Raw genomic sequence first — 23503 nt, forward strand, 5'->3', positions numbered from 1 at the left:
CACAGAAAAATAATAAAGTAATCACTCCTATACTGGTTCCAACATCGACAATGTCAGTATTATATACACATATTGGTGACTTCAGTTCTCAGAATCATAAAGATGATAACAGGGACACTAATGCCCCGACGTTACCATCTCACCACTCAATCATCGCATCTTCAAGCACCATTTATAGATAGTGTAAATATTCAAATGATCAACTTAGGTGCCAAACCGGCAAACTACTTATTCTTCTTTGAGTTGTTCATTGAAAACACAAAAACTTATCGTGTAGATTGCAGGTATCAGGTTCCGACGTGACACGTTTCGTATCTGCTTCAGGGAACCCACAAAGTTGGAAATGATTGGTATAGACTCTGAAAATTGAAAAATTTAAATTAATTAATACTTTATTGGTACAAAAATTCATTAAAAACGTACAGCTTATTCAACCCACTCTATCTTTAGGCTTAGGAGGCACTCACTACTGAATGAAACTCATTTAAATAATCGAGCAAGATGTTAAAGCGTCCTCCTCTCGTGTCAACCGGCATTAGAACGCCGTGAAAAGCTTTGAAGGGTCTTGTAAAGAATCAAGCACGTGACCATATGATCACGTTCAAAAGACGGAAGGCAGCGTGGTGACGTCAACGTGGCCAATAGGAAAAAAGAGCCACTTCAGGAAGGAAGTTCAAAAATACCACTATATTGATCTAACTACTACACACTCAGGCCCTGATTCTACAAAGTGCGTCCCGATTTTAGGCAGCTGTAGGCGTCCTACAGCTGTCTAATCAGCCAATCGGGATGCACGTTTTTTTAAAATATGCTCCCCAGGCAGGCCGCCTATATTGAAGGCGCCTCCGGGAGCCTAGGAAGGCCCGCAAGACACCTAAGCTCACCTAAGGGCCTTAGGCGAGCTTTAGGCGAACCTAGGCAGCCCTACGCGACTCCCTAGTAGAGGAAGAGACGCTTACAATGTAGGCCAACAAATTGCTGGTCTACATTGTAAGTAGACGCGGCCGCTATACTTATTGCGGCAAAGGATCTCTCTGCCGCTATAAGTATAGCGGGCCACGGCCGCCTGTCCAATTGCCGGCAGGAGGGTGCCCAAACCCTCCTGCCGAAAGATGCCCCCTCCCCCCCCCCCGACACTACCAATCGCTGGCAGGAGGGTGCCCAAACCCTCCTACCCCCCCCCCCCCCGACACTACCGATCACCGACAGGAGGGTGCCCAATCTCTTCTGCTGGAAGACGCACCCCCTCCGCACCCCCCCCGCGCTAACAGCCCCCAAACCTCCCCCCCACCAAACTGACCTTTTCTTGTTGGCCAGACGGGTCTTGCCCGTCCAGCTGGCAGGCCCGCCTCGTCGAAATGAGGCGGGCCCGCTCCTTCCCAGCCCATCCCTCCGAAGCCTAAGGCCTGATTGGCCCAGACTCTAGAAGCCTGGACCAATCAGGCCTTAGGCATAGCGGGTTCGCACATCCCCACTAAGTCTAAGGCCTGATTGGCCCAGGCGCCTTAGGCTTTGGCGGGATGGGCCGGGAAGGGGCGGGCCCGCCTCATTTCGATGAGGTGGGCCTACCGGCTGGACGGGCAAGACCCGTCTGGCCAACAAGAAAAGGTTAGTTTGGTGGGGGGGAGGTTTGGGGGTTGTTAGCGCGGGGGGGGGGGTGCGGAGTGGGTGCGTCTTCCAGCAGGAGGTTTGGGCACCCTCCTGCCAGCGATCGGTAGTGTCGGGGAGAGGGCGGTCGGTAGTGTTGGGGGGGCGTCTTCCGGCAGGAGGGTTTGGGCACCCTCCTGCCGGCAATCAGACAGGCGGCCGCTTCCCGCTATACTTATAGCGGCAGAGAGATGTGTTATTAGGCGTTTCCTGAATTCCCTATAAGTAGTAGTGGTTAATGCCGTAAATACCCGTAGGTGTCGCTAGGCACCTCCATAGTCGCAATTCTCATCGCAGACAGGCGCTGGAAACGTAGGCCCTGAAAACCCTGGTCTGCATTCCCAGCGCCTCTCTGTGATATGGCCGCAATTCTGCAAATAGCACCGTCATGCGAGCAGAAAACAACGAACAGACTGCAGATAATGTACAAGAGGCAGGCGCTGTTTATTAGTAAATGCAGTAGCATATACAACCTTATAGCCAACCAAGGGACCCGACACATTATCTTAAGTATTTAAGCTTAAATTCATTAGGACCCCTGAGGAAGGCGTGTTATCCGAAACACGGACCGTGTCGGGTCCCTTGGTTGGCTATAAGGTTGTATATGTTGCTTCATTTACTAATAAACAGCGCCTGCATCTTGTACATTATCTGCAGTCTGTTCGTTGTTTTCTGCTTGCTGTTGTTTACTGCAGACTACGTTGGATTTTCTTTCTCCCTTGTGACCATCATGCGAGTGACACGTGATCTGTGCCACGTCGGTTGGCACTGCCCATCCCGGTGCCTTTTATAGAATCCGGGCCCTAGTGCCAATATTTGGCCACAGTATAGATAATCTGTTTACTTTAGGGTTCCTGTCTTTGAAGTGACTGATTCTCACTGGTATATGGAAAGCAACCGACAGTCAACCTATTGCACGTCGAGTCAGCGCCGCTGCCTCTATGTGCAGAAACAAAGAATAAACATGTTTTCTAAGTGCTTCAGCCAGCATGTTAAAATAATACACTAAATATTGACCCCCGTGGTCTACAAAACAATCTATTTCCAGTGGAGAAATTCTCGCAGGACTACCGTAGGAGACCAGAGCTGCCTATTAGAAGCCGCAAGAAAGTAATAGATGGTGCACTCTATTAAAAGTGTCATTTTATTAGTTTGCAAAAGGAGAGAACGTGCGCTAGGAGTCTGCAGTAGAGAAAAGTGGTTGAAGTATGCTGTATGGCAATCCTGCTTAGCTGACGGCTCCTTCATGGTTCAGAAACTCAGCTTGGTTCCTTTCCAGCGTGCCCGAGGGTGACGTTCCACTTGGGGCAGCTGCTCATGAAATATTTACTTTTGTTGACAGCCCCTACTTGTCATTTAATTTGTGAACCAAAGCGTCTTGTTGTAGCTTCGGTTGAGCTAGCCAAACGTCAGAAGGTAAAGCAGAAGAGACATTCTGCTCATTTAATTGCAATACGCTGTATTGGCTGTTTCTCCTGCATTCAAAACGATGAATGCACTATGCGATTGTTCTGCCTTTTCAATTTAGTCTGGAAGTCAGACTTAAGTATCTTAGGGGCCCTTTTTCGAATCATGGCAAAATATGTAGATGCATGAACACGCATGAAGAGGAGGTGCTCTGCCAGCAGTCACAGTAGCAAAAAACAAGAGTAGACTAGAGAGTTGCGCGGGGACAGAAATCCCACCCATCCCCGCCCGTCCCTGTTAGAATCCTCCCCATTCCCACCTGTCCCCGCCATGATCCTCTCCGTCCCCACCTGTCCCCACCAGGATCCTCTCCATCCCCACCCGTCCCCGCCAGGATCCTCTCTGTCCCCACCTGTCCCCGTCAGGATCCTCTCCGTCCCCACCTGTCCCCGCCAGGATCCTCTCCATCCCTACCTGTCCCCGTCAGGATCCTCTCCATCCCTACCTGTCCCCGTCAGGATCCTCTCAATCCCCACCTGTCCCCGCCAGGATCCTCTCCATCCCCACCTGTCCCCGTCAGGATCCTCTCCGTCCCCACCCGTCCCCGTCAGGATCCTCTCCATCCCCACCCGTCCCCGTCAGGATCCTCTCCGTCCCCACCCATCCTTGCCAGGATCCTCTCCGTCCCCACCCGTCCTTGTCAGTATCCTCTCCATCCCCACCAGTCCCCGTCAGGATCCTCTCCGTCCCCACCCATCCCTGTCAGGATCCTCTCCATCCCCACCCGTCCCCGTCAGGATCCTCTCCGTCCCCACCCGTCCCCGTCAGGATCCTCTTCGTCCCCACCCATCCCCGCCAGGATCCTCTCCGTCCCCACCCGTCCCCGCCAGGATCCTCTCCATCCCCACCCGTCCCCGCCAGGATCCTCTCCGTCCCCACCTGTCCCCACCAGGATCCTCTCCATCCCCACCCGTCCCCGCCAGGATCCTCTCTGTCCCCACCTGTCCCCGTCAGGATCCTCTCCGTCCCCACCTGTCCCCGCCAGGATCCTCTCCATCCCTACCTGTCCCCGTCAGGATCCTCTCCATCCCTACCTGTCCCCGTCAGGATCCTCTCAATCCCCACCTGTCCCCGCCAGGATCCTCTCCATCCCCACCTGTCCCCGTCAGGATCCTCTCCGTCCCCACCCGTCCCCGTCAGGATCCTCTCCATCCCCACCCGTCCCCGTCAGGATCCTCTCCGTCCCCACCCATCCTTGCCAGGATCCTTTCCGTCCCCACCCGTCCTTGTCAGTATCCTCTCCATCCCCACCAGTCCCCGTCAGGATCCTCTCCGTCCCCACCCATCCCTGTCAGGATCCTCTCCATCCCCACCCGTCCCCGTCAGGATCCTCTCCGTCCCCACCCGTCCCCGTCAGGATCCTCTCCATCCCCACCCGTCCCTGTCAGGATCCTCTCCATCCCCACCTGTCCCCGTCAGGATCCTCTCCGTCTCCACCCGTCCCCGTCAGGATCCTCTCCCTCCCCACCCATCCCCGCAAGGAATTACCTCCATCCCCGCCCGTCCCCATAAAAAGCAGCAATTACTTCCGACAGGATCATCAATTCCACAGTTTCTTTTGTGTTTCCGCTGCTGTTTTCCTTGTGGAATCTCTTTGGTGGAACCCTTTTTTTGTCTTCTGTTCAGGTAATTAACTTATAAACCCCCTCTTTTACTAAGACTGACGTGTCCATTATATTATATGGACGAACCCTGCTTCCAAAGCCTTCCATCCCTGTGAGAGTCCCGTGGCTTAGGGGAGGATTCCCGCGGGACCCCCGCGGGATTCCCGCGATCCCCATTCCCATGCAGACCTCTAGAGTAGACCAATCGCACTAGGAAGTGAGGCCCAAATTCTGTAACCGTCGCCTAATGATAGGCACCTATCTAAATTGATTAACAAGCTCAATTAAGCTTTTTAATCAGCACTAATTGAAACTTAGGCGCCTATCAAGATGAAGCGATTCTGTAATAAGGCGCCTCTAAAAATGTAGGCTGTCTTCCAACAAATAGGCGCTGTACACGTTAGTCATGGGCGTGGCTACGTGTTAGGCGCCTTGTTGCAGAATCGCTGCTCTTAATTGTGCTTAAGTGCTCACATAGGCACCTAACTTTTAGTGGTCCCTAGAGTTGGCCTATTTCTTGGGCGCTTCCAAAATAAGTGCCGCTTAGCGTGATTCATTAAACAGCACCCGATTTTACTTGAATCGCGCTGAACAGTGCCTAACTTTTGGGCGCTTCTTATAGAATTTGCCCTTGAGTGATTTATTAACATTTTGCCCTAAGGTTGCATCAGGGGTTGAAACTAAAAGGGGAATATTGATTGTTTATTTTTTTTTTAAGTCTTTGAGAGGAATTATGCTGCAGTTAACGTTGCTGTCTCATTTGTGTTCAGGAAAAATTTGCTTTAAGGCAGGGGTGTCAAAGTCCCTCCTCGAGGGCCCCAATCCAGTCGGGTTTTCAGGATTTCCCCAATTAATAGGCATGAGATCTATTTGCATGCACTGCTTTCATTGTATGCAAATAGATCTCATGCATATTCATTAGGGAAATCCTGAAAACGCGACTGGATTCCGGCCCTTCAGGACCGGAGTTGCCCATCCCTGAGCTAGATGCACTAAATCAGGGGTGTCACAGTCCCTCCTCGAGGGCCGCAATCCTGTCGGGTTTTCAGGATTTCCCCAATGAATAGGCATGAGATCTATTTGCATGCACTGCTTTCATTGTATGCAAATAGATCTCATGCATATTCATTAGGGAAATCCTGAAAACGTGACTGGATTCCGGCCCTCGAGGACCAGAGTTGCCCATCCCTGAGCTAGATGCACTAAATCAGGGGTGTCACAGTCCCTCCTCGAGGGCCGCAATCCAGTCGGGTTTTCAGGATTTCCCCAATGAATATGCATGAGATCTATTTGCATGCACTGCTTTCATTGTATGCAAATAGATCTCATGCATATTCATTAAGGAAATCCTGAAAACGCGACTGGATTCTGGCCCTTCAGGACCGGAGTTGCCCATCCCTGAGCTAGATGCACTAAATCAGGGGTGTCACAGTCCCTCCTCGAGGGCCGCAATCCAGTCGGGTTTTCAGGATTTCCCCAATGAATAGGCATGAGATCTATTTGCATGCACTGCTTTCATTGTATGCAAATAGATCTCATGCATATTCATTAGGGAAATTCTGAAAACGCGACTGGATTCCGGCCCTTCAGGACCGGAGTTGCCCATCCCTGAGCTAGATGCACTAAATCAGGGGTGTCACAGTCCCTCCTCGAGGGCCGCAATCCAGTCGGGTTTTCAGGATTTCCCCAATGAATAAGCATGAGATCTATTTGCATGCACTGCTTTCATTGTATGCTAATAGATCTCATGCATATTCATTGGGGGAATCCTGAAAACCCGACTGGATTGCGGCCCTCGAGGAGGGACTTTGACACCCCTGCTTTAAGGGGAAATTTTTGCATACCCAAGCATTACTAATTGTAAATACAAAACCTTTCTGGATAGAACTTTCGCGTACCAAGCAAACAAACAACAACATTGGCTAGACCAGTGGTTCCCAACCCTGTCCTGGAGGACCACCAGGCCAATCGGGTTTTCAGGCTAGCCCTAATGAATATGCATGAGAGCGATTTGCATATAATAGAAGTGACAGGCATGCAAATCTGCTCCATGCATATTCATTAGGGCTAGCCTGAAAACCCAATTGGCCTAATGGTCCTCCAGGACAGGGTTGGGAACCACTGGGCTAGACAACTACATCAACAAAGCTAGACTGACCTACAACGCTTTTAGAAAACTCATAAAAACGGATTATTCGACAGATATATCACCTAAACAGAATCTTCACCGAGCTGTTAGATGAAGAATTTTTTTCTCTTTTTTTCTTTTCTCGTTTCAAATATGCCCCCTCTAAATCCTAACCAAATCGCATTTTATAATTCGAGACCTGTCTTCTAATATGTCCCCACTGAAAATCCTTAACGAACTGTATACTGTAATTTTTGCTGTATATTGTAATTACGCTGTATATTGAAATTTTCGCTGTATTTTTCTGTAATTCACGACCTTTTCCTAACAGACCCTCTCGGAAATTTCCTAGCAAACTGTATATTTTATATATTCGCTTAGCAAACTGTACAGCTTACATTTCCGCTTTCTCAAAGTTTCAGTACTCTGTGTTTCCTCTGACTATCTGCATATTGTAACTCGCTGAAATGTCCAGCTCTCTTGAATGTAAACCGCCTAGAAGTCGCAAGATTGTGGCGGTATAGAAGAATAAAGTTATTATTATTATTATTTTAGCTTCAACCCCTGATGCAGTGTTAGGGCAAAACGTGACTACATCGGGTACCTATTTTTTAAATAAATTGCTCACTTCCTGGTACAATTGGTCTACTCCTTTGTTTCTGTTAATGCAGGAATATACCACACGGTAGCTGCAAATTTTATGAGACACCCACATTTTCTACTTATGGTCCTATGTTATTGTCATAATTAATCTAATCTAATCTTCTATTTCTGTGTTGCTCATACTTATACAGGCTCAAGACGACTTTAAAGAGAGGAGAGAGGAAGGAGGGGGGAGGGGAGGAGGAGGATAGGGGAGAGGGGAGGAGAGAGATGGAGGAGGAAGAGAAGGTGGGAGGGGAAAGGGAGGAGGAGAGGATGCAGGAGATTAAGTGTCGAACAGATGGGTTTTCAGTTTTCTTTGGAAGATGATGTGGCAAGGTTCAGTTCTGGTCCTTTCTGTAAGGCCATTCCAAGTTTTTACTCCTAGAAAGGTGAGCATGGAGTGAAAAATTTGTTTGTAGTGAAGATCTTTGGTGGATGGGAGATTTAGTAGGAGCAAAGTCTTCAGGATAGGTATACTCTATATCTATAGAAACTAGAAATTAAAAGGAAACGTGAGGTTCACAAGAATCTTATGGATCCAGCCCGAGATTGTTTTAAGAATTTAAGCCATGACTTGGTTCCTTTGCAATACTTTTCTTACTCATTGTCTCTTGTTTAAAGGGGGAACGGCATCAAGGCAGAAAGGATTTCGGGGGTGCATCCGTGCTCTGCATATAAATGGGCAAACACTGGATCTTGAAGAAAGGGCCAAAATGGTGTCTGCGGTGGAACGCGGCTGCCCTGGGCACTGCAGCAGTTACGGGAACCTGTGCCAAAATGGTGGAAAATGCGTAGAGAAGGAGAGAGGCTATTTGTGTGACTGCACCAGCTCTGCCTTCGAGGGACCCTTCTGCAAGAAAGGTAAGATCAATGCAGTTAGACAGGATGTAGGTTTTCCATAGGGGCCTCCTGTAACCTGTAACACCCCTAAACTGAAATCACTTTTCTGCTCTTCCAAACTAACCAGATGATTATGAGATCTTTCTCACATTCAGATTAGAGAATGCCTAGGTGACAAAATTCATCACCGTTCCCGTCCCCGCGGATAACCGCGGGAAACCATCTTCATGTCATTCTTTAAGGAGAGAGGGAAGAATCAGAGTATGAATGGCCACAACCACTGACCCGCAAGCTTTGCTTTGAAGAATGCTGGTGTAGAAGGACTGAGGTTGAAACAGACACTACAGAATGACAGTCTCTGGTATCCAGAGCAGATATTGTGATGTCATAATGCCTCATTCCACCAGTGCCTAAGAGCCAATCACATCAGTGATGTCACAATGGCTTCATTATCCTTGGCTCACATAAGAATCAGAGTATGAATGGCCACAACCACTGACTCGCAAGCTTTGCTTTGAAGAATGCTGGTGTAGAAGGACTGAGGTTGAAACAGACACTACAGAATGACAGTCTCTGGTATCCAGAGCAGATATTGTGATGTCATAATGCCTCATTCCACCAGCGCCTAAGAGCCAATCACATCAGTGATGTCACAATGGCTTCATTATCCTTGGCTCACATAAGAATCAGAGTATGAATGGCCACAACCACTGACCCACAAGCTTTGCTCTGAAGAATGCTGGTGTAGAAGGACCGAGGTTGAAATAGACACTAGACAATGACATGGGATTATTTCCCGCGGTTATCCGCAGGGACGGGAACGGTGATGAATTTTGTCACCGTGTCATTCTCTAATTCAGATGATGACAGCATTCTCTCATCCCAGCATAATGGCATATGTTAGGAATGGATAGCCAGAAAAATGCATTTTTGTGTCATTTCCCATGTCATTTGCAGGGATGTTTGTATTATTCAGGTTCTTCTGGCTATTTTCACTCCGTCAAAAATTACAAAGACTAGGGGACACTCGATGAAGTTACAGCGAAATGCTTTTAAAACCAATAGGAGGAAATATTTTTTCACTCAGAGAATAGTTAAGCTGTGAAACGCGTTGCCAGAGGATGTGGTAAAAGCGGATAGCGTAGCTCAGGGATCTCAAAGTCCCTCCTTGAGGGCCGCAATCCAGTCGGGTTTTCAGGATTTCCCCAATGAATATGCATTGAAAGCAGTGCGTGCACATAGATCTCATGCATTTTCATTGGGGAAATCCTGAAAACCCTACTGGATTGCGGCTCTCAAGGAGGGACTTTGAGACCCCTGGCGTAGCTGGTTTTAAGAAAGGTTTGGACAAGTTCCTGGAGGAAAAGTCCATGATCTGTTATTGACAAAGACAGGGGGGAAGCCACTGCTTGCCCTGCATCGGTAGTATGGAATGTTGCTACTCCTTGGGTTTTGGCCAAGTACTAGTGACCTGGGTTAGCCACTGTGAGAATGGGCTACTGGGCTTGATGGACCATTGGTCTGACCCAGTAAAGCTGTTCTTATGTTGTCAGTTTACGATAATAGTGAGAGCACATGATGGATTAGAAATGGTGGAAGCAGTGGCCTAGTGGTTAGAGCTACAGCTCATCGCCCTGAGGTTGTGGGTTCAAATCCTTCACTGCTGCAAGTCACTCAATCCTCCATTGCCCTAGGTATGTTAAATAGATTGTAAGCCCACTGGGACAGACAGGGAAAATGCTTGAGTACCTGTTTGTAAAGCCACCTAGATAACCTTGAAAAACAGTATATAAATACCAAAATAAATAAATGCTGCAACATGAAAATAATTTTCTCTCAAATCTTGTCATTTATGATTGGAATTCTTATAGTTCATTGTATAAAACAAGCCCTTCTGCCCCGGCACCCCAGAACCTCTCGGGCAGGAGGGATCCCAAGCCCTCTTGCTCTGGCACCCCCAAACTCCCTGACACTTTCGGGGCAGGAGGGAGCCCAAGCCCTCCTGCCACGGCACCCCTGAACCCCCCCCCCCCTGACACTATTGGGGCAGGAGGGAGTCTAAGCCCTCCTGCTCCGGCACGCTTGAACCCCCCTCCCCCCCCCGACACTTTCGGGGCAAGAGGGAGTCCAAGCCCTCGCTGCCCTCGACGCAAGGACCCCCCCCAACCCCCGATCGCCAACCCGCAACCCCTCCCCCCCCCCGCAAAACCGCGACTGGCTCCTCCTTCGCCTAAAAGCTCTTGTTTTGGGCGTTTGGGAGTTAGGCTTTTTTAGGTTGATTATATGGTGTATATTTAGACGTAGTGGTGGTCTGGGCGTTTTAAACAGCTGAACATAGAGGCAGGCCATTAAAAAAAAAATCCTCCTTTTGGACGGTTGTTTTTTTTTTTTTGATAATGGACATTTTCCCTGCTTCTACTTTCAACGTTTAAGGCTTTAGGCCCAAAGGGGACTTAGACGTTTTTTTTTTTTATTATGCCCCTCCAAGTATATAAAAATGCAAAGAACATTTACATATCTTTAATATAAAGTATTACGAATCATACTTCTTGCTTTCGAGGATAATTTTTGCATATAAGGGTCCCAAATTTTTTAAAATAAATGTGTTCTTCTAGGAAATTTACAAATCTCCCAAACCTCAAATAAAATAAATAATAAACTTTAAACTTGATAACTTGAAATATTCAGTCATTACACGTTACATGTATTTGATATATTGCTCACTCACTAAACGCTAATAAAGTGATTTACAATAAGAGTGAGCTCTACTTGTCCTCCTCCTGCTCTGCCGCTGTGTATGCCTCCCCTTTGCGAATACCCAATCTATACGTTGAGTGAGTATTTGCAGACTAGTGCATAGGTGTCCTGCTAGCACTTCTATAGGTATGTATGCACGTGAAGGGGCATTTTCAATACGACGTCTAAGTCTGAGTTTGGACGTCTTGGGAAAGACATCCAGAAATCCAGTAGAGAAAACGTCCATTCTCAAAACAGCAAGATGTCTTTCTCTTTCTTTTTTTTAATGACCTACATATATAAACGTTTTGGTCCTTGGTATGTCTATCTTTTTTGTCCATTTTTGAATATAAATATGTCCACATGAAAAACGCACCAAAGAAAGTTTTTCAGACCTCAAAGCAGCCAGTATTCTTAGCAAACTGTTCACAGAGAGCCTGAGCACAGCAGAGGGGCACTCTAGGGCAGGGATCTCAAAGCCCCTCCTTGAGGGCCGCAATCCAGTCGGGTTTTCAGGATTTCCCCAGTGAATATGCATTGAAAGCAGTGCATGCACATAGATCTCATGCAGATTCATTGGGGAAATCCTGAAAACCCGACTGGATTGCGGCCCTCGAGTAGGGACTTTGACACCCCTGCTCTAGGGGGTATTGCAGTAGCTGTCATAGTTCAAAGTCCCCGGCACTATAAATTACTTACATTGAATGGCGAGCCCTCCAGAATTTACTGTACACCACAACAATAGCCTTTATACCTGCAAGCGTCATCTTCATGTAGATACATTAAGTTTTGGAGGGCTTACCATATAATATAAGCAAGATATGGTGACATCTGTACGAGGAACGGCTGGATAAGTTGCAGCTGTACTCACTCGAGGAACGCAGAGAGAGGGGTGACATGATCGAGACATTCAAGTATCTCACGGGCCGCATCGAGGTGGAAGAAGATATCTTCTTTTTCAAGGGTCCCGCGGCAACAAGGGGGCATCCGTGGAAAATCAGGGTCGGGAAACTGCACGGGGACACCAGGAAATTCTTTCACTGAAAGGGTGGTTGATCGCTGGAATAGTCTTCCACTTCAGGTTATTGAGGCCAGCAGCGTGCCTGATTTTAAGGCCAAATGGGATAGACACGTGGGATCTATTCACAGAGAAAGGTAGGGGAGGGTCATTGGGGTGGACAGACTAGATGGGCCGTGGCCCTTATCTGCCGTCTATTTCTATGTTTCTATTTTTAAGGCCAAATGAGATAGACACGTGGGATCTATTCACAGAGAAAGGTAGGGGAGGGTCATTGGGGTGGGCAGACTAGATGGGCCGTGGCCCTTATCTGCCGTCTATTTCTATGTTTCTATGTTTAGAACTTTTAATGTGAAATTCCCTGCAATATTCCTTAGAGTTCCCCTCTGCTCTCTAGGCTCAAATATCTGTGTTAACATCTGAAATGGCTTTGGCTGAGAATATTTAAGCCCCTTTGTAATACAGGCTAGAATGTACTGGTTTTTTAACATCTTTGAGTGGTGGGAGGGAGTTGGTGACCACTGGGGGAGTAAGGGGTGTGGGTCATGCCTCAATCCTTCCAGTGGTCATTTGGGCACTCTTTTTTGCATTTAGACACTTTTAAAACAAGTCGAGCTTCAAAGTCTAAAAAAATGCCCAGGACCTTTTGTTAAAGGTTTGATTAAGCCTGAGGAGCGTCCAAGTCCTAAGCCCACCCTAAATACGCCTCTAACACGTCCCCTTAAGATTTAGATACACTAGAGCAATGGTTCCCAACCCTGTCCTGGAGGACCATCAGACCAGTCAGGTTTTCAGGCTAGCCCTAATGAATATTCATAAGAGAGATCTGCATATAGTGGAGGTGCCAGGCATGTAAATCTTCTCTCTGCATATTCATTAGGGCTATCCTGAAAACCCGACTGGCCTGGTGGTCCTCCAGGACAGAGTTGGGAACCACTGGACTAGAGACAAAACAACCACAAAGACATCTAGAAAGTCTGTTTTGAGAATGCCCACTTGGATGTTTTGATTAGTAAGATGTCCAAGTGCTGGCTTATGCTATATTTTGAATGTCTATCTTTTTTGAAAATGAGCCCCATAGGAATATAAGTGCTAGTTTTCCAAACATGGAAGAAGAGTTCCTAACATTTAGGCACCAAGCAGGCATGTCATACAGCGAGAGATTGGAGAAACTAGGCCTCTTCTCCCTTGAAAAGAGAAGATTGAGAGGAGACATGATAGAAACATTGAAGGGGATAGACTTAGTAGATAAAGACAGATTGTTCACCCTCTCCAAGGAAGAGAGAACGAGAGGGCACTCTCTAAAGTTGAAAGGGGATAGATTCCGTACAAGCGTAAGGAAGTTCTTCTTCACCCAGAGAGTGGTGGAAAACTGGAACGCTCTACCGGAGGCTGTTATAGGGGAAAACACCCTCCAAGGATTCAAGACAAAGTTAGACAAGTTCTGCTGAACCAGAACATACGCAGATAGGGCTAGTCTCAGATAGGGCACTGGTCTTTGACCTAAGGGCCACTGCGTGAGCAGACTGCTGGGCTCGATGGACCACTAGTCTGACCCAGCAGCAGCAATTCTTATGTTCTTATTTAACTGATCAGAGGGTTCAATTAAACATTTCAAGGTTCTATTGAAAACCTGGATCTTTGAGCGGGCTTTTTCCTTCTAAGGATTTGTGGAACAGGCTCCTGTTTCTATGAAAGTAGGTCTTTCTTTTTTGATTCAATAATTGCCCTTTACTCTTTACATATTGGAGTTTCTTGCTATTATGTTTTTAGTTTTGTAAACCGCATAGTTCCCTGTGTCAGTTTATAGCAGTATAGTAAGTAGATAAAATGAAATACAGTGGTACCTTGTATTACGAGCATAACCCGTTCCAGGAGCATGCTCGTAATCCGAAATGCTCGTTTATCAAAGCGAGTTTCCCCATAGGAAATAATGGAAACTCGCTTTGATATGTTCTCCCCCCCGCCCGAGGCCAGCAGCGCTGCTCCCACCGAAGGCCCCCCCCCCCATGAACCGGCACCCTCCTCCCCATGATCCGGCACCCCCCCCCCCTGCTGCCATCGGGCACCCCCCCCATGCCATGACCTGAGGTCCCCCCAACCCACCCAAACGTGAACTCTCAGGCCTTGAGCATGCGCACATGCTCAAGGCCCAGCACAGTAGGCAGATCTTCGGGCACCGGCACCAATTCACAGGACATGCTGGTGCCGGTGCCGGTGCGGAGGCTACACTAAAGTAAGAAGAAGGTTCGGGTGGGTTGGAGGGACCTCAGGTCACGGTGGGGGGGTGCCCAATGGCGGCGGGGGGGGGGGGGTGCCCGATGGCAGAGGGGGGGCCGGATCGCGGGGGGGAGGGTGCCGGTTCGCGGGGGGGGGGGGGGGGCGCTCGCAAATTGAAGCACACTCGGTTTCCGAGGCACTGATTTTGCGAATGTTTTGCTCGTCTTGCAAAACACTCGCAAACCGGTGCACTCGTAAACCGAGGTACCACTGTATATGCAGAGATGTGTGCTGGTATTCTGGTATTCTTCCCTCCTTCCCCATTGTTTAGTAATGTTAATTTAATGTAAATTAGCCCTATTTAAGTATTTGTACGTATTGTATTGTCCCCTAAACAAATGTGAATTTTAAAGTGTACATCGCTTAGAAATCCTGATTAAGCGATTAATCAAGTCACCTAATAAACTTGAAACTTGAAACTTGATACGGCACAATGGAGGAATCATAAGTTTAAGATGTCAATAATTCAGCCACGGGTATACTTTATTGGTAATAGCACTGCAAAGACTCAAAAACTCGACACTGACAGTGTTTCGGAATCAATACCTTTGACAAGAGTCTCGAAGGATGATTTCTCTATCGTCTGTATAGTGCATTAAGCGCAGGTAAATGTTTGAAATGAGAAGCCAAAAACTGGTGTCCAAAGCAATGCTCATGGTCACAAAGGTATTGATTCTGAAACACTGTCAATGTCGAGTCTTCGCAGCGCTACTACGAATAAAGTGTGCTTTGAACTGTATACCCGTGGCTGAATTATCCTCGCGACTCCTCCGTTGTGCCATGCTTCTGTCGTCATTGAGGCCTTTTTGGGCTTTCTCTTCAGGATATTCTGGGCACACCTAATTCTACAGGGTTCATAGACAACCCCGCGAAAGACAAAGGCGCGCGCCGACAACTGAGCGCAAGACGGAGGCGCGCGCCAAAGAAAATTACAGTTTTTAGGGGCTCCGACGGGGGTTTTTGTTGGGGAACCCCCCCACACTTTACTTAATAGAGATCGCGCCGCGTTGTGGGGGGTGTGGGGGGTTGTAACCAGTGTTCCCGCTAAGCTGCGCTGGCGTGCGCTGGCGCACAAAATATTAGGTCGCAGCGCACAAGTTTCTCGTCACAGCGCAGGACCGGCAAGATTGACTCATTTGAACTTCTGCAAGATCAGCATCGGAAGCGTGCGCTGGGCCGGAGAGATCTTGGGGAGCCTCCGACAGTGGCTTTCTCCCCTCTCTGCAGCTCTCCTTTACTTCCCAGCGCAGCGATTCACGAAGGCAGCCTCGGGGCTTTTGCTGAGTCGCGGCTGCCTCTGATGATGCAACTTCCTCTTTCCTCAGAGGCGGCGCGACACAACAAAGGACCCGAGGCTGCCTTCGTGAATCGCTGCGCTGGGAAGTAAGAAGAGCTGCTGGGAGGGGAGAAAACCACTATCAGTCTGGGAAGCTGCTGGGCAGGGGAAAAAAGGGACAGCTGCTACTGGAGAGGGAGAAGGAGAAGGAGAGATGCATCTGGGAGGGGAGGAGGGAAAGGAATCTGGGAAGCTGCTGGGCAAGGAAAAAAAGGGACAGCTGCTACTGGAGAGGGAGAAGGAGACGGAGAGATGCTTCTGGGAGGGGAGGAGGGAAAGGAATCTGGGAAGCTGCTGGGCCAGGAAAAAAAAGGACAGCTGCTACTGGAGAGGGAGAAGAAGGAGAGATGCTTCTGGGAGGGGAGGAGGGAAAGGAATCTGGGAAGCTGCTGGGCAAGGAAAAAAAAGGGACAGCTGCTACTGGAGAGGGAGACGGAGAGATGCTGCTGGGAGGGGAGGAAGGGAAGAGAGTTACTGCTGGACAGGAGGCTGGGAGAAAGAAAGAAAGGGGGCAGGCAGGGAAACAGAAGGAAAGAAGAGAAACAGAAAAAAAGAAAGAAAGGTCAGGGAGAGAGGAAGAAAAAGTTGGGGGAGGGAATGAGGTGTGGAGGAGAGAAAGCATACAGGCTGATAGAAGGGAAGAAAGATTGGATGCACAGTCAGAAGAAGAAAGTGCAACCAGAAATCACCAGACAAGGTAGGAAAAATGATTTTATTTTAAATTTAGCAAAGTGGAGGCAGTATTACCACAGTTTTCAAAGGAATTTGCCCAAATAACTTAATAGTTAACTGGGTAAATTCCCAGAGATGAAAACTTCCCTTCACTTACTATGCACAGTTCTGAATTTATATCTGCTGTCTATATTTTACAATATGGTCCCCTTTTACTAAACCGCAATAGTGGTTTTTAGCGCAGGGAGCCTATGAGCGTCAAGAGCAGTGCTGGGCATTCAGCGCAGCTCCCTGCGCTAAAAACTGCTATTGTGGTTTAATAAAAAGGATGGAGGGTATATTTGTCTATTTTTGTATGCTATAAAAACCAAATACAGAGAGAGACTGAGAGCTGTTGACGAAGAGCTACGTGTGTGTCTTTCTTCCATTCCAGCCAGAATATCAGCTTTGTGTTCAGCCAAACAGGCCCAGGTTTCGCACTGAATAAAGTATTTTATAATTTTTATAATTTTTATTTCATAATAAAGTAATTATAAAATACTTTCTTTGTGTTTATTTGATTCCTATTCAAGAGAATTACTTTATATATAGTCAATATAGGCAGAGAGTTAAATTTTTTAACATTTTCTAATGGTGGTGTGCCTCGTGATTTTTTTCATGAAACAAGTGTGCCTTTGCCCAAAAAAGGTTGAAAAACACTGGTCTAGAAATTGAAAGCATCAAACGTATTGTCTTCTGGACTGTTTTTAATTTACAGTTTACACATATGGATGTAACAGACATAACTACATTTGTTGTAAAACATTTATTAAGATATCATTTCATCCCTACAATTTCTGTGTTCTTAAAAATATTATTTAACGTTATTTAATTTAGCGTGTAGGCCTAAAATTCCTTTGAATACCTCGTCCTCATGTATCAGCAACTTTGACAACATATTTATTTGGCTCATAACTTGCTGGCGCCCGATATTTTTAGCTCACAGTGAAAAAAGTTTGCTCACAACACCCGCCCGCTTAGAGGGAACACTGGTTGTAACCCCCCACATTTTACTGAAAACTTCACTTTTTCCCTGTTTTTAGGGAAAAAGTTCAGTTTACAGTAAAATGTGGAGGGTTACAACCCCCTAAACCCCGCACAACGCCGTCGCGATCTCTATTAAGTAAACTGGGGGGGGCTCCCCAACAAAAACCCCCGTCGAGCCCCCCAAAACAGTAATTTTCTTCGGCGCGCGCCTCCGTCTTGCGCTCAGTTGTCGGCGCGCGCCTTTGTCTTTCGCGGGGTTGTCTATGAACCGGTGAGATAGTAGAATTAACATGCGTACTCATATTTGGCAATCCAGGTGCGTACTCCAGCTCTATGGCCATGCTAGGCTATTATTTGAAAAGTAGGTACCTACATTCCTCTATTTATTTATTGGGATTTATTAGCCACCTTTATGAAAAAATAGGCACCTCTCTATAGAATTACCCCTTTCCTAAATATTGTGTTGCTTTGTGATGGGAACAGGGCAGCCCCCTAGATGTTTCCTCAGGAAATGTACTTTATTTTAAAGACTTCAAAGCCTGAAATGCATTTTTGATTGTTTTCCCCCCTAGAGGTTTCTGCCATCTTTGAAGCTGGGACATCCATTGCCTATCTTTTCCAGGAGCCTTACCCAGTGACCAAGAACCTTACAGCTGCCTCTTCTGCCATCTATGCTGACGCAGCTCTGACCAAGGAAAGCCTGTCCTTTAGCTTCTTGACAGCGCAGGTTCCAAGCCTTCTACTGTACATGGACTCCTTCTACCTGGATTACATGGCCGTGATTCTCTGCCACAATGGTAAGTCTTTTGGAAGATCGGTCTCGTATCGGAAAAGCTGTACGATGGAAGGACGCTTTCATGTTTTCACATTTAAGTTTATTTAATGTGCAGCAAATAAAATAATTGTCTACCTGCAGCCCCGCTCTTTCCTCCATGCCTTCTGGTCCTGTGTGAAAATTAAATGTTTTTGGAGGCAGGTTTTGTCCTACGTGGAAGGTGTTTTGGATTGTACTCTTCCTCTCTCTGCGGCTAGTCTCTTACTGGATAAATATGAGGCTTTTTGTTTGCCTCGTAGTGGTCAGCATCAGTTTATGAGGAGGGTGGGCATCTTGGGGAAGAAAGTGATCCTTTCCATTTGGATCAGTAACACTTTGCCCTCCTTTTGGGCATGGAGAAATCGCTTGCATGCTCTGCTGCTGATGGAGTAGAGGGCATAGTCTTCGCCGAAAAAGGCAGTTTCTTCAAATTTGGGACCCCTGTATCCAATCTTTGTCATCAAGAGCTCGGAGTGACATTTTGAATTCCTTGTAAACCTGTTCCAGGCCGGGGATCTGAGAACAGTCGGCGCGTGGTGCATGAGAGAGATATAAAAAAAATAATAATAATCTTTTTTTTTGTGGTTATGTTGGTTTGCCTTTTCCTTTTCAGGTCCGTATTATTGGGGTGGGGGTGCTAGGGATGGGGGTTTTATTCGTCGGCAGTGGGCTAACAGAGTCCAAGCCTACTGCATTATGGTTTATCTTTTGTTTCTGGATCTGGGGGGCTGGGGGTGTGGAGGGGGTTAGGGGCTGGAGTGTTGGGTCTGATTGCTTTGTATTCTGTTTTTTTTATTCTGATGTCGCTCCACGGTTGATTGTAATTTGTTGGTTGGATTTATTCTTGAAAATAAACATTGATGCAACATAAAATAATTGTCTATGCTGTGTACAAAAATCAAAATAGAACAGGGAAGGAGAATGACAATGCAAGACAGTCCTAAACATAGAGGCTGACGCGGTTTTGAAAATGCCTTTTTTACCACTGCACATACATACCCCCTGAATGTCAGACAAAAATCTAGTAAAACCCCTAAATATTTTACCTCCAGTAGAGTCTAATAGGTTGATTTTATCAGGAAAAGCATATCCCAGTGAACGAACAAAACATATAGCCTTCGTTTTCCAAACACTCAATTTCAATCTGTTACAATATATCCAACTATTAATCTCTGTGTAAAGGAGGAAATACTTTAGACAAAAGATATGTTTTAAGGACAGTTTTAAATTTCAAGAATGAAAGCTCTAAGCGTAAATTGAGACCGGACTGTTTTTTAACCCTATTGTATAGATCAGGGGTGTCCAACCTGCGACCCCGTGAAGTATTTTGTGCAGCCCCGGTCGAGGACGGTGCAGTGTTTTCCTCTGCTGCCCCCGGGTGTTTACCGTCTTGCCGGCTCCCTCCTCTGTCTTGCTGCAGCGTTTGCGCATTTATGCGGCCCCAGAAACATTTTTTTTCGGCCAATGCGGCCCAGGAAAGCCAAGAGGTTGGACACCCCTGATATAGATAGATAACAGGTAGCAGAGCCAACTGGCCAATTCTTTTAGTCAAGGATGGTGAATAGTGGAATGCCCCAGGGATCTGGGACTGCTGCTTTTTTATGTACTTATATATGATCTGGAAATGGGAATGAATAAATTTACAGATGACGCAAAACTATTCATAATTGTTAAATCATATGTGGACTGTGAGAAATTTCAAGAGGACCGATGAAATTTGCCAAGGACAACTGCAGAGTGATGCACATTGGGAAGAATAATTCAATTCATAGTTACATAATGCTAGATTCCACATTTGGAGTCGCCACCCAAGAACAACAAAATCCAGATGATGTTAGTAGGTAGAGCTGAAGATCCATTTTGGCCTGAGAGTATTGAGATCAATAATATGAGACTTATATTACAAAAGAAATTGAAAATATTGGGTCTTTGGTTTGATTCTACATTAAGTATGAAAGATCAGGTATTGACAGTGGTCAAGTCTGTTTTCTTCCACATGTGACTGCTGAGTAGATCAAAGCCTATGCTTTCATTTTATGATTTTCGTTTAGTGGTACAATCTATGCTAATTCAAAGATTAGACTACTGCAATGTCCTTTATCTGGAACTTGCTATCACAACCCTCATTCACTCACCGGTCATTTCTCATTTAGATTACTGCAACTCCCTATACAATGGAATTACTCAAAAAGAATTATGCCGTCTGCAGCTCATTCAAAATACAGCAATCAAACTTATCTATAAGGTTGGGAAATACGATCATATTACTCCTCTTCTGCAAGAAACTCACTGGTTACCCATCACCCACCGCATCACCTATAAAACTTTAATGCTGGTCTTTAAAATCAAACTTTCACGTCTCCCATCTTTTCTTGATAAACTCATCATCCCCCTTTGCCTTCCCCGGACCCTTAGATCAGCTGATCAGAATTTACTGACCATACCTTCCATCAAAGAATTCTACTACACTAGAAAAACTAACTTTTCCGTTGTAGCTCCAACTTTATGGAACGCCATGCCACCTCAACTCCGCCTCGAAAATTCACTCGACAAATTGAAGACTAAACTAAAAACGTTCTTATTCCAAGACGCATACCATAGCATCTAAATATTTCCTTTCCAACAGTCTACAAAATAAACATGAACCGCTTTTAAGAAGCAATCCCCATTCCTGGTGTTTTATCCTCCCCCTCTTCCCTTTAATTAATTTGTTTTTAATGATGTAATTTTCAACTTTCCCCTCCCCCTTTACCCTCAAGCTCATGTTCGTATTTGTAATTTGTCTATTTAATGTTCACATTTCCCTCCCCCCTTACAAAAATTTATTTTAACCTTTCATTTTTAACATTGTAAACCGGCCAGGTGCACGTCGATGGTTGGTATATTAAAATTAATTAATTTGAAACTTGCATCTTCACAGTGCAAGGCACTGCAGGTAGGGCAAAATGCAGCAGCTCGCTTGATTTGTGGTGACAAAAGATTTGAACACGTAATGCCATTATTAAAACAATTTAATTGGCTACCCGTCAAATTCCGGATTTTTAAAGTTCTAGTGCTGTTTTTTTTATAGTTATTCATTGTAAGACTCTCTGAATGTAAGTAGTATAGCAGAATTAATGCAACCTCAAGAGGAAGTGGTAAATATGGCTACACTGCCACCAAACAGTTGCACAGTGTACTATGAGTGCTGGTTTGTAGGGCATCACTTGATCCCTTCCAATACAAACCCACCATCAACCCACTACCTTATGAGTATCCAACACCCCCAACAAAATCCAGACCTTCTTGATACCATTTTGAAGCCCCCAACAAGATCCTGATTCTTATCTTCACAGGATCCCAGCTCTCTCTACACCAGGGGTGTCAAAGTCCCTCCTTGAGGGCCACAATCCAGTCGGGTTTTCAGGATTTCCCCAATGAATATGCATGAGATAAGTTTAAGTTAAGTTTAAGTTTATTAGGATTTTATATACCGCCTATCAAGGTTTTCTAAGTGGTTTTACAAATCAGGTACTCAAGCATTTTCCCTATCTGTCCCGGTGGGCTCACAATCTTTCTAACGTACCTGGGGCTAAGGAGGATTAAGTGACTTGCCCAGGGTCACAAGGAGAGACTACGGGAACTCCCAGCAGCCATTTCCTCATGGTGATCTGCACGGGGCAGGAGCGTAGGAAGTTCGCTCCTGCCCCAAAAGCCCTCTAGACCACCAGGTAAGGCCGGGAAGGCGGCAGGGAGGAAAAAAAGATAGATTTTTTTTTACATGAAGACTGTTTTTTTCATTTTCCTCCTCCCCAGAAAAAATTGCGATTATATGAAACCGCGAGTGCAGGAGCCGCGAATGGGGAGGGGGAAGTGTATATCAAACCTACTACCCTTTACCCTTTGATACCATCTGGGCCAACACATTAAAACAACAATTCTAATTCTCTCAGGGAGTTAAGTGGAGCTGTTTATGAGATAAGTGAAACAATCCTTCACCCTGACGCAGTTGTTTTAACATAAATGCTCTGTTGGACTTTGGAAGACATTTTGTACAAAATTTAGTATATTGAAGTTAGCTAATGCCAAAGTAAGATTTTGTAATTTATTTATGGGTTGCATAAATGGAATTTTAATGATGTAATTCCACATCGAGTAAATGCACAGTGAATAGCAATGTATTCAATTCATTAGAATGAACATGAATTTCAAAAGCGCAGGGATAAATATGCATCCTTCTAGAAGATGTAACCCTACAAAAATTGTAATTTCCGTGATTAAGCTTGATTCTTTTTTTTTTTTTTTATCAAAGGATTTTTTTGCTTTTGACCCCTGAGACGATAACAACTGTATTTATGGTTAGCATATGCAAGTAGGAGGCTTTTTATAAAATTGCCCAAGTGAATAAGTTAGCGTGATTACATAAACGTGCACACTTTATGTGCGACTTTGATGAGGGCATGTGCAAGGTGAAGTCTGAGCAGAGGACAGGTGGAATTGTAGAAAGAAAATCATTATTAGTGGACTGGCTGGTAGGAAGAATAACTTTCACTTTCTAATATCGGTACTAAACAGGGTTCTATCGATAGCATTATCCACAGCTGCAGAAACAGGAGATTGTTGTAGATATTTTAACATAGGGATCCCTTTATTAAGGAATGGATTCTTTAAATCAGTATTCTTCAACCTTTTTACACCTATGGACCGGCAAAAATAAAAGAATTATCTTATGTAAATGTGTAATACAATACCATATGAAGAAATATGTATTCTTTGAACCATTCCAGCTGACAGCCTTTTTGGTAGGAACTCGGCTGGATGAAGGAAAATCAAAATCAAAGTGAAGTGCATTTGAATAATGATATCCTTCCTCAGCCAAGGGATCTTGTTTTCCTAATATTTGAATTGATAGTTGTTAGTATTTGTTACTAAGTCCGCCTTATCCTTCTTGGATCTAATTTTGAGGACTTGAGCTGAATTTAAGCTAAAAATTTTATTTTATTTTACTTGATTACCATGTATTTTACTTTTGAGTATTATTTTCCTGCTTTTCTTCAACTTTCTGTACAAGTGGATACTTGATTTATAACATGTAAAAATTTGATAAATAAATAATTAAAAAAAAAAAAAAAAAAAAAAAGAATTATCTTAACGCTCAATTGTCTTCCGCTCATTTGTCTTGCGCTCAGTTGTCTCGTGCTCGGTTGTCTGCGCGACTTTGCCCGCGCGCGATTGTCTTGCGCGCAATTGTCTATGAACCATGAGGAACAGTCTCGCATTTTGAATCCTTTTGGGTTGGGGGATCTGAGAT

The 23503-nt window shown here is 45.6% G+C and overlaps 1 protein-coding gene across 5 annotated transcripts in view; it reads left to right on the plus strand.

The window, feature by feature from the left end:
- The window catches only part of CNTNAP5 (contactin associated protein family member 5), an 885931-nt gene that overhangs the window by 776612 nt on the left and 85816 nt on the right, over positions 1-23503 (plus strand). For all 5 annotated transcript variants that reach the window (XM_033947244.1, XM_033947242.1, XM_033947241.1 and 2 more), the window contains 2 exons: positions 8113-8352; positions 17972-18196. In XM_033947244.1, the coding sequence (XP_033803135.1) occupies positions 8113-8352; positions 17972-18196 (465 nt within the window). The remainder of the gene's footprint in view (positions 1-8112; positions 8353-17971; positions 18197-23503) is intronic.

The sequence above is a fragment of the Geotrypetes seraphini genome, chromosome 5, assembly GCF_902459505.1.
Source record: "Geotrypetes seraphini chromosome 5, aGeoSer1.1, whole genome shotgun sequence".
NCBI classification, from domain to species: domain Eukaryota; kingdom Metazoa; phylum Chordata; class Amphibia; order Gymnophiona; family Dermophiidae; genus Geotrypetes; species Geotrypetes seraphini.